This window comes from Nicotiana attenuata, chromosome 2 (assembly GCF_001879085.1).
Source record: "Nicotiana attenuata strain UT chromosome 2, NIATTr2, whole genome shotgun sequence".
NCBI lineage: Eukaryota > Viridiplantae > Streptophyta > Magnoliopsida > Solanales > Solanaceae > Nicotiana > Nicotiana attenuata.
Genome location: NC_031990.1, coordinates 74,885,927 through 74,898,143, shown reverse-complemented (window position 1 = coordinate 74,898,143; position 12,217 = coordinate 74,885,927). Strand labels below are relative to the sequence as shown.

The following is a 12,217-nucleotide window of genomic DNA, read 5'->3' as shown; positions in this document are numbered from 1 at the left end:
TATATATATATATATATATATATATATATATATATATATATATATATATATATATATATATATATATATATATATATATATATATATATATATATATAAAATCTTGGCTTTGTCACTGGACTAAAAAGGAAAGAATACCATATAAATTAGGGCAGCATGACTTCGTAACTATCTGGAACAGACTAAAAAGGAAAGAATACCATATAAATAAAGGCCGATGTCCCATCTTTATTGGAACTCCAAAAGTTTTATCCGGTACTCCTATGTGTGCGTTGAGAGTTATTTAAGCCTGCCGGTTAATATGCCTTAATTCGTTGGTCGTCTCTGATTCTTAGTCCCTTAATTTAATTTCCAGCATAGCAACAATTAACATGAGATGTTTACTGTTCGTTTACATGGACTTTAGTAATGGAGTTTGCTTTTACCTGATTTGCTACTAGTGTGTTATACTTATGGCAAGAGTGTAGAGTAATATATTTTGATCTCTCCACTTATCTCATCCACTTTGTATAGTTGTATTATCGAACATACGTTGTTTCTCTCCTTTTTCCTTAATTTTGCTTGAAGAATCTATAGAAAATATTCACTTGGTTTATAAAAAATGTCAAAAAGGTGAACCTATAAAAAATTGTTTAAAAATTTATGCGCACATAGTAACTTCTACTATTTCTTAGGAGTATTTAATTAGTTATTTTAAGTGGACTAGATGTATAGTCATTGTGGAAACTAAACTTTCTTCACCAAGCATTATGGTGAGATCGATGGGATCCCTCCATACTTAATTAGAAGTTTCGAATTGGTAGGAAGCACTTTTCCCTTTAATGGACCTTACAAACAAGAATTCGAATTAATCGAGGCCCCAATAAAAATATCGAATACCGATCGAGTGGAAACCATAAACCAAACTATTATCCTTTGTTCATTTTTAGCTCAGCAAGTATATTTTCGGGTAATGATAGTAGTGAAGGTGTTCTTTGACATTCCTTAGTGATAGTAACTTCTTCCGCAAACTCTTGTTTTTTAACCTACGTACCATCACTTTTTTGTATTCACAATGCATTGTCTGTATTATTCTCTGTATTTCTTTTAACTAATGTTTTTTTTGTTGGATTACCTATGAAAGCATATATATACCCACTAGTAAAGGTAATTTCAAGGAAAGCATAAGTTTCTTAATTAAGAGACTTGTACGATTTCAGTGAATACAATATATGAGCACACTGACATTTGAAAACATTTTGGCAGGTAACAGCTACTCTTCAAAATGGAATCCATTGCAAGATCCAACAGTCTTAAGTACGAGTGCCTGCTGTTTGGTATGCATGACTACTGTAACTCAACTAATTAGTAGACTGTCAAACACATGTATATTGTAGATCTCATTTATTCATTAATTATTATACAAAATACATTAATTATCGCTAAAGATTTTTCTTCTTCTTTAAAATGTATATATTTTTTCCAGATATTGATGACACTTTGTATCCGCTGAGCTCAGGTCTCAACTTAGCTTGTCGCAAAAATATAGAAGGTATAGTTTCCCTTGTCATGTGCAGTTAAGTATATATATGAATAACCAATATATAATTAATTGTTGGCTTATTAATTAACATTTCATTCTAGAGTTTATGTTGCATTACCTGGATATTGAAGAAACCCAAGTGCCAAAGATGTGCTTGGAACTATATAGGGAGCACGGGACAACAATGGCTGGCTTGAAGGTTAATTATACACTACATATCATACTATTTAGGAAGTAAAATGGTTAATGTTCCTTTGACTGCAATTTTTTCAAACGCTAGCTTAGTAAGTATTTTGAATTATATATTAACAATCTAAGTTTTGATTCTTCTCACCTAATTAATTATCAAATATGTTACCACATGGTATTTGCAGGAGCTAGGATACGAATTTGACAACGATAAATTTCATGGTTTTGTGCATGGAAGATTGCCGTACGATGAAGTGCTAAAACCTGATCCACTGCTGAGGAACCTCCTCCTTTCCATGCCACAGCGCAAAATAGTAAGTAATTAATCCGATAATTACCAACAGTTTAATTTAATTAGCGATTGGTGGTCAGTTGAACATTAATGGTTGATATAGATTTTCACAAACGGGGATAAAGCGCATGCCATTCGAGTCCTCAGTAAGATGGGCTTGGCAGATTGTTTTGAAGGTATTATATGCTTCGAGACTCTGAATCCTCCCCGGCCAGAAGATAATTATGAGGATCAAGTTTCAAAACAAAGCCAGGCCGAACAAGTTGCTATACCTCGCATCTTATGTAAGCCTTCGCTCCAAGCAATGGAGGCTGCTATTCGAATTGCAAACCTTGATCCAAACAAAACTGTAATATACTCATCTCTCTACTTATAATTACCTCTCATGCATCTGCCTACTTAACTAACTCAAACTATACTCTGTGTATATATATATAGGCTAAATATTACTCGCTCTATTTTAATTTAGATGATGTAGTTTGGCTTGATACAAAGTTAATAAAAACTTTTGATCTTAAAAGGCTTTGTGGGACCATGATATTTTTGTGACTATAAAAGTTTCTCATTAAAGTTAAATTATTTCTTAATATAGAAATGTACTGTAATTCTTTTTGGAACATACTAATAATTAAAGAAAGTATGTCATTTAAATTGAAATAGAGGGAGTACTTTTTATACATATATGTCAAATCTTGAATATTTTTAATAATAAGCGAAATTCCTAGCTTTGTTACCGGTGTATCCTTAAGATTGATGAGCATGAACGTAAATTTCCTCTTTCTCCTTTTAGATTTTTTTCGATGACAGTGCTCGGAACATAGCAAGTGGCAAACAAGCTGGACTGCATACCGTAATTGTAAGCTCTCACTTTCCGGCGATCATATCAAGAGTATAATGAGTAGTTTAAACTTAAATTATTTGTTTTATATAGCGAAAATGGAATAAGAGAGTATACGAATAAAGAAAAAAAATCATGTGCCAATTCAACTTATATATGTTGGCGTTGCGGGATAGCTCATGTGAGCTTCCTGCTGCATGCCTTGTACAATTGAGGTGGAGAGTTCAAACCTCAGCAATAGCTATAGATGAGAATACCCTACCCCAAATTAATGTAATAACAAAAATTAAAGTATTTCTTAGCATGATTATTTTGGTGCAGGTGGGAAGCTCGAGTTTAGTGGCAGGAGCAGATCACGCATTGAGGAGCATACACAACATAAAAGAAGCCATTCCTCATATATGGGAAGAAGATGGAGAATATCCAGATCAGCTTCAAGTTATCCAATCCAATGCCGCAGAATTAACTGTTGTACAAGCATAACGTACTCCATGCATGAATTTCTAGAAAGAAATATTTGCGTGAAATTAAATAAGCCTCCAGTGTGATATATACAACTATAGAAAACAGTTACTCTAATCTACAGCGAGTTTGAGTTTCTTACAAACCAGTATTTGCAGCTCTTTGTACGTAGTATGTATTTCAATACGATATGAAACAATCAAATTACAATTTAACGTTTAAATTAAAGGATCATAATCCTTAGAGTAGGAGAAAGTAAAATAGTTGGCCGTAGCACAAGAATGAATTCCCTTCAACTCCCCCCCAACCATCATATATTACTGACTAACACGATTGCCGATTATTACTGACGCTAATTTTTAGTAATACATATTAATTATATAGGATGTTAATAATACAATTAGGATCTCAGATACTAAGTATTCAACTTTAAAAAAAAATATTTTAATAATCAAATATGTATTCATATTCACACGTTATATCTTAAAAAACAAACGAGGCCTTCGCTTAATAATTTTTAATCTTCAAAACTGAGTTACTTCAAGCTATGCAAACACTATGCCTATGCGTTTGACTTTTGCCTCGTTTTTAAGAAAAAAAAATAAAACAAAACAAAATATGTTGGAACAAAAAAAAATTATATGCTAAAATCAGTGTCCAAACGACCTTACATGCCATACCTTGCTCAGCAACCAGAAGTTTTATTGTGTGTCTCACACAACTGACATTAGTTGTGTGAGACTCCTTTTTCTCTCATAAATTTGTAGACTCCAATCTTACACTTTTGGGACCACAAAAAATTTGGGTCCACAAAATTGTAAGACAAAAAAGATGTCTCATACAACTAGTGTCAGTTGTATGAGATACAAAATAAAATTTTTCCTCAGCAACTCTTATTTTTATGTCAGTAGTACTTGTAGAGTATTCAGAACACGCCAAGTTATCTTCTCAATTATGGATCAAATTCTCGTTACATACTTTTTATAGACAATAATTATTTTACACACTCAACATTTTCGGAGTGTGTCTAATACACACCATTTTGTCCACGTGGCTAGTGCATGTTTTTTCCAACAAGTGAAGCGCGTGAACAGGAGAATTTTTGTGTATATGTCAATTTTTTTTATTTAGTTTTAAAAAAAATTAAATTGGGTCATCTTCTTCCTTGTTTAAAAAATTCACAAATCTGCCATGGCTAGTCCTAAACATTTAGATCCACTTCAGTTGACTTCAATCCTGTTAATAGGTTAAACCATCCTCCATTGACGCCTAAGTTTAAAGAAATACCGAATCTTAATTGAGCTTTCTGGGATGCTTCTTCTGCGGATTTTATTTGGGAATCCAAATTTCCCCCAACTTTGGTGAAGCCTAGACAAAGAAAGGAGGGGCAGCGTGGTATTAAAATCTTCAAAAAGAACACGTTTTGTCTTTTTTTTTTTTTTTCTTCCAAAAAAGGGAGCATTTTGGCCGTTAAATCTTTAGAAGGGACTCTAATGTCATTTTCTCTTCAGCTATCAGTCTATGTTGGGCTAAAAAGGCCTAAAGACACTCTTAAGTTGTGTCAAGCCCGCACGGGTTTCCCCAAAATGCCTCACACCATTAAGAGATACTTATACCTTATATGTAGTCTCCCAATCTTTTCAGCTATCAATGCGGGACTTTGTTCGCACACCCAACAATCTACTTACTGAGAAATTCATTATCGATCCCTCAACTGATTAGCTTTTTCTATCTATAAATTCTTGTCAAGTTTGGAAAGCATGCTTGTTATATCTTGGCTTCTTTTGCATATCCAAGGTTATTTAAAACTCAGTATGTTCTATTTTATGTAATACTTTTTTTTTGTTCCAAAAAGAATGATGTTTTTCTATAACAGAAACAATTTAACTTTAAACTTCTCATTTTATTCAATTTAGTGACAGGCTTCTACATCTATAGAAATATCACGGTATGTTTAAGATCACAAGTTCCACAAAGTCTTTCTTTCTTATTTAAGTTCCGTGCCTACTCAAACACCTTCACTTTCTTATATGATAAACTAGATGAAGTTTGCCCGTGCATAGCACGGGCCCAACTTTTCAAAATACTGATATAGTTTAGGGAATTTGTGCCTTATGTTTAGTTGTATCTGTGATTTAAACTCTAAATAGGATTAGAAGTTTGAACAACCATAATTTTACTAATACAAAAGCACAGTCCATTCTTAGTAAATCGGGACAAATGTTAAAGACCACCTACTACTCAGAACATACATATTCAGAATCTGGGCATTCGAAAACAATAAATCTCACTCCATAAAAATGAAATTAAATTCACGAAGATAAACTATACAAAATAATAGACCAAAGGCACTACTTGTTCATGGCTTGGTTTCTGAAACATCTTCTGCTAGTAAGTAACTACTGTAACTGCATGACTGAGTTACCATTGATAAATAAAGATAAATAGGCAATTCAACTGCTTCATACTATCTTTGTCCATATTATAAGCTTTGATTGTTACTTGGTCTTAGTAAGTATCTTTACTTGCTTCAACTGGTTGGGCAGGGTAAGAAGGTCATAAATTAAGGAAATCTATGGATTTGTAGTATGATAAAAATATCAGAAGCCTCCTGCAAAAGTAAGTAATTTTTTTATCAGCCGTTTAATACAAAGAAGAACTGCACCAATCATCCGTCAATGAAGGGGTATCTTAGAGATAGAATATAGTCCCTGAATAAATGAAATTCTATGACAACCAAGATACTGAACACGCACAATTATGATTATAACAAAACATATCATTGAACATAACACATCAAGGTTGTCATTGGAATCAAACTAATTTGCTTAAATCAGGAGAAATAATTTAATAAATAGCTTGCACAAAAAAAAAAAATAAAGACAACATAAAGTACAAAGTAACTCTTTCTGCAGGCATGTCAGAACCAATTGAAGCATGTGCATAACTACAACATAAAAACAATAAAATAAATAAATTAAAACAAATAACAAGCAATCCAAGATTGGCTATTTTATGGAAGTGCGTGAAGTGATTTAGGTCTTACCATATGTTTAATGATAAACATAAATATATAGAAAACGGTATGCTGAGGGATTGAACAAAAAGAGGTACCAAGATGAATAGTTCATAGCCATTGCCATTCGAAGTGAACGAGGAGGAACTTTAACTCTTAGGCAACTATGGTAAGTAAATTTTGCTCTGAGTTTCGTTCGGTAGTTATAATCTGCAAAAAAAATAAATAGAAGAAGTCGAAAGTAGTCATCACAGAAGCATGTTCTTAATTCATACTTCATATATGTTAAAAGATAACACATATGTGAATGCATGTACATATCCCATTATAAATACACATGAATCATATAATCCTTGTACATTTCATGTACTGAACTACAAGTAGAGCAAACCAAACTATCAAGAACTACAAGTGGCCGAGTGAATTAGTCCCTACCAAATTTGCAAAGACGGTATATTAATCCACTACTTGTACTTTCAGGCAAAATATCTGAATGAAATACAAATTTAAAGAAAATTCCAAGAAAAACTATATTTAAAAAAATGAGAATGAATGGAAACAAATAGCATACGCCGATTTCATATCTAACTACTTGGAACTCTATTTTACGGCATCAATTGATAATACCACCAATGTTGATGTTCCTAAAATGAATCTGCACTCCAATCATGTGACATTTACCCTTGAACTATTCGAAATAGGTCACTTTTATCCTCCATTAAATTTTAGTAGCAATTATACCCCTGCCGTCTATTTTTTGGCCCACGTCTACCCTAATTACTAACAACCCTCCACATCAGATGCCACACATATTTAACTATAATATAATTAATGACGTGTCTATCCACCATGAAAAAAGCTTTCCCTTGATCGGTGGTCTTCTTCTACCTTTTAAAAAACCTTAGTTCATATCTTCAAGACCCATTCCAGAAAGAAATCCATCAAAACTGAATGAACATAAAACTGCAGCAAAACTGCAAAAGAGATTACAACTAAAATGCAAAAAAAAGATTGCAGCAAAATTGCAATTAGACCAAACCTGGACTACAACAAAAACTGGAGAAAAGCGTGGAGCTTTAATATCTTCCGAAACATGTATTCTTTTGAACTGAAAACTTGTGCCTGGCTATAAACCGAGGGAAGTAATTAAGCTCTACTTTTTAATTTCTATGCTAGACTCAATTGACAGTCTTAGGGTTATATTGAATATCGTCAAGCCTTCTATGTTAACTTCATTAAGTGTTTAGATTCTTTCAATCAAACGTCTAACCACCCGTGCAAATATTCATTCTAGTATTACATATTTGTCTTCTGCTGACTTTCAAGTAGAAAGTTACTAGTATAACTTTTTTATAAATTTACAATACAAAATAATGGACTTGAAGAGCATACATTTCAAGAGATACATGTCCCAAAAAGAATATGGTACGTAGTTACTTCACATAAATGAAGAAACGATAACTGCAAAAAGAACCAAATAGATAGCTAAGAACTACAAATCAACCACCATAAGTCACGCTGCAAAATTTTGCATAGGACATCTAATGGTGTATATTATTATAATGAATACCGGTGTCAATACGGTGAGCTTCACATTCAAATGGAAACTGAGTATTATATTGCTTTAGCGTGCCTACTTGTTGATATTAAGAAAGTGTTGAAGCGGAGTAGCATGTTGCTGCTTATAAATTTAGTGACTTGGTATCTAAGTCCATATAAATTTTTGATGAAGAAGAAACCTATGTGGTTAGTCAATGACGCCTTATCAGTTATCATTTCATGGATAAAAAAGAAGCACTTTTACTATACTGATACTAACTCTATAGTTTTAGTTCTTTGCTAGAAAAGGAAGCCTCTTCATCTGAAGTAGACTCATGGCTTGTGAAATCCCTAATAGGTTCTCCAAGTCTATAAATACTTTAATTTGCTTGGTCGATATGGATCACTAAGAAGACATCTTCTAGCATGGTGCATATCCTAAGATTTTATGAACAAAGGATATTTATCATAGTCCTGGACCAGGCAATTATAATATACACATACATGAACTTGTACAAAAGTACTTTTTTCTATTAAAAAGATCCACTCAAGAGGTTGGTAATTTCTTCACATATAGTCAGAAGATCCACCAAAATATGAATGTGTATTTGAAGGGAAGAAATTTTTGTGTTTACTTGATATTGTTAACATGATCTGAATAAGCATGGTACACACGCATCGTTGATAAACCTTGTAAAGTTCAAAACTTTATTTTTTCGTCAAGCTATTATAGACCCTCTAGCTTCTCAGCGGGAAAACTGGAAGAAATATTCCATTATTTTTTAAAATTATTTATTCAAGGATTAAATATCGATATATGTTTATCTATCCTTAAAGATAACAACAATAAGAACTACTCCTCAACTCCAAATAAAAAATGAAGAAATAACTAATAATAAAAATATCTTACTTTATCTTGACCAAAAAAGTCACTTTATAAGATCTAATTGCTCACCTTTTGGTAAGAAGTGTCCTATTATGTCATGCAAACGATCAAACATTCGCAATTTTGTCGAAACATCGGATTACATGAACTATCTTAGCTTGCACTCGTTCTCTTCAAGTCAACCACTGTTAAATTCAAGAAAATTTTAACCTTAACAATGTTGGTAATTAAATCTGAAGTATGATAAAGACTAAAGTTTTTGGGGAAGGGGAAAGAAGATATATAGGGGAATAATATAAAAAGAACGCGCGCTTGTTGCTTCTAAAACCAATATATGATCAAAAAAATGAAAGTTTTACAGTTATAGCAAAATACTCATTATTGACAAATGAGTAACTCTAGTACAACAACATTTATACCCCATTTTGATAAATGCATATAGATTGATGACCTATTGGACCAGTTCAACCTGGAATCCTCAAAATTTGAAGTTCCCAGGCTTTTAGTCCTTTAGTTTATGCACATAGGTCCTTTGAATGTGACTTTATTTCCTAGATTTTAGAAAAAATTTCTAAACCAGCAAGATTGTTTATCAAAGCATATACATGAAATTCTATTCAACTATTTTTTCATTGAACCGACCTTAAAGTTTTACAAAGCCCCAATTCTTAAAGTAACTCATAACTTTAACTATTGGTTCTACATTGGCTTTAAGTCAGTACCTTTAGGTTTGGTGGATTTTCATAGTACTGTCACTTTGTGCTATTTTTCATTATGCTAATACACTGCAACTTCTGATTGGAATGCTTTGTCAAGATTAAGTTTCTAGTGAAGACAAATTTTTATAAACAAAATTTAAGAGAGAGCAGAAGCATATTTATTCGTAGAGCCGGACCAAAAAATTAACATGCCAGTTATTAGCATATTATACATAAGACAAAAATAAAACCACAGTGTGAAAAGAACAAAAAGTAATCTCTGTTTCATTTCACAATACTTATTTAAAATCTTATCATACTTCAATACAAACCGCCTATTTATGAAAAAAAAAACTTCCTTGAAAATAAAACAAATACCAAAAAGAATATATATGCCAGCCTCGAGAATTACTCCAGAGGGAGAGAGAAACAACAAGGTGTTGTTGGGAATACCGAAAGAACAACGTAATAAAATTAGAAAATCAAAAAGACAGTGTTAAGGAAACAACAATGAAGCAAAATAGCGAACAAAGGGCAAAAACCAAAACAGATTCAACAAAGGTAGACCAAAAAGTAGAAAGACTAAAAACAACAAAAAGAAATTTGACCAAAAACTAAATAGAAAATATACCTGGATGAAAAGATGAAGAGAAGAGTTGCTGCTTGTGGGTCTGTTCTTTTCTTTTTTTAGTTAGAGATGAGAATGAAAAATCGGATCCTTCTAGAGTTTTTATTTAACAATTAATGACACAATTACTGTTTTGCCCTTAAAAGAAGCTTGATTTGCAAAGATGCCATTAGTCGACCATCTTCTCTCTTCTATATTATATGATAAAAAAACCAAATACCTTCACATAAAATAAAAAGAAGTATTGTATTTGCTAAACCTTGTCTGATGACTGATTGTTCTGTTCAAGTAACCTGTCAGTTGGTATATAGTTTCTAAACTTGGAAAAGAATCCTAATACGAACATGATTAACTGAATAGCATTTCATCATATCACATTTAGTATACGTTTGCCAAGATACCATTTAACAGGGTTTATGGAAGCTTAATTCTTGCCTTGCGGATTTAGTAACCTTGCTAGCATCTGGTTTATATCGTTGGATATTAGGTTTGGGTCGCGGATCGCCTATGTGAACTGATCCAATCCGTTTTAGAAGAGATTAAATTTAAGGAACTAACGGAGGTTTTATAACTCCTAAAAACTACCGCACATTATTAAGAGATGTGGGACGTGCAGTGGTGGTTTTCATCTGTATTTTTTTCCTCTATTCCTCTTCTATATATCTCCTGCAGAAGAATTCTCAAATGTGTGAAATCTTTCTCTTCTTCACCCAACAAAACACACGTACAAAAGAGGGAAGGCTTTAGTTTGTGAGATAAACTTTGTTTCCTAGTGATTCAAAGTAGATTTGGGGTAATTATCTTCATAGCAATTGCAATAGTTTTCGTTGCGTAACAAGGTACACATAATTTGTTGTTCTTGTTCCTTAATTATATTAACAATGATATCAAGAGCCTTTGAAGTGTGTTCTTATTGAGATGAATACACAATAGATTTAATCAGTGTCAATTTTATTACAGTGTTGATTAATAGAGAGTTTCAATACGTTTGCGATTAGTGCGAAAATCTATCCTTAACGTACTAAAAGATTCAAATTCTCTCGTACTTTAAATTTTGGGAAAAAGAATAGCAAGAGTTATGTAGTAGTCCTTTATATATTAGAATATTGACTATTAAGGGGAACTACTTGGCCCATTCCAAAATAGATTAAATATAAGGTATGCTATATTATCTTCTTGTTGTACAATTTTTGGTATTTTACTGCAGTCAATAATACTTTTGCCCACAATTGTGTTCCGTTATTTGCTTGAGATTTCTCTCTTAGTTAAGTTGCACAAAGATAAACCTAGAAGAGTATGCATCACCTTTTTTTTTATGTAGACATGTTTAAAAAAAGAGAGTTTATGATGCAATAAGAAGAGGAACTTTCTGTAAGATTATGACTTATCTAATATCTTTTGGTTCAATTATTGATAAGAAAAATGCAATTGAAGTTGCCTGCATTGTGCCATCATATTAGTTGGTGTTTATGACTTATGACTTTGTGTTATGCGGAAAAAATGCATGTTGAGAAACAATCTAAAGGCAGACATGAATATTGTATGTGAAGTTTTCTTGAAATTCTTTGGCCAATTAAGATTGAACGAGAGTTTGTTGGTAATATATATTGTTCCTTAGCTTTTAATTTAAAGAAAATTATTTGCAGAGATATAAACTGAAGTTATCTATTTCTCTGTGACTTAGATCATGCGATTGCTAGAGATTTGGCCTTAATAAAACTCGTTGTCTTCTTAATATAAAAAATTAGTTTAGCCATAATCCTTTACATTGATATACTTCTACGAGATATTGTGACATATGTTGTCACATTGAATGGTTGTTGCCATTCTTATTGTTTCTTTGGTCCTATTTCAGATATGGCAGAACAGGGACAAGTTCGAATTACTCCAAGTGGGAGTTCTCAAAATCGAGGAAGGGGACAACATAGAAGGATACGTCGTCGCATTACTTATTTCTATAATGAGACTCGGAGCCTGAAGTCATCAGGAATATCCCAAGGGCGAGGAAAAATGAGTTAAGGGATCAGAGGGCTGAACGAAGGGAAGGAAAAAAGAAATTTAGGGAGTTTAAGGAATTTAAAATGGGCCCTGATGCTTCCATTCCTGAACATGTACATATTTTTAAGCTAAAAAGAGCTTAATTGTCT

At 32.5% G+C, this 12,217-nt stretch overlaps 1 protein-coding gene and 1 long non-coding RNA gene across 2 annotated transcripts in view; one reads left to right on the top strand and one right to left on the bottom strand.

Annotated features, from left to right (window-relative positions):
- Nucleotides 1–3,534, top strand: part of LOC109212793 (uncharacterized protein C24B11.05) — a 4,189-nt gene extending 655 nt beyond the window's left edge. Inside the window, exons 2-8 of the mRNA XM_019376474.1 lie at nt 1,246–1,316; nt 1,466–1,531; nt 1,624–1,721; nt 1,897–2,025; nt 2,107–2,352; nt 2,794–2,859; nt 3,163–3,534. Coding sequence (XP_019232019.1) covers nt 1,265–1,316; nt 1,466–1,531; nt 1,624–1,721; nt 1,897–2,025; nt 2,107–2,352; nt 2,794–2,859; nt 3,163–3,324 — 819 coding nt within the window. The 5' untranslated portion in view covers nt 1,246–1,264 and the 3' untranslated portion in view covers nt 3,325–3,534. The remainder of the gene's footprint in view (nt 1–1,245; nt 1,317–1,465; nt 1,532–1,623; nt 1,722–1,896; nt 2,026–2,106; nt 2,353–2,793; nt 2,860–3,162) is intronic.
- LOC109223040 lies at nt 5,574–10,141 on the bottom strand. Its single transcript, XR_002067512.1, has 4 exons — nt 10,074–10,141; nt 8,814–8,929; nt 6,418–6,529; nt 5,574–5,914 (listed from the first exon to the last, which is right to left on the bottom strand). It is a non-coding gene; the product is annotated as an uncharacterized LOC109223040 (long non-coding RNA).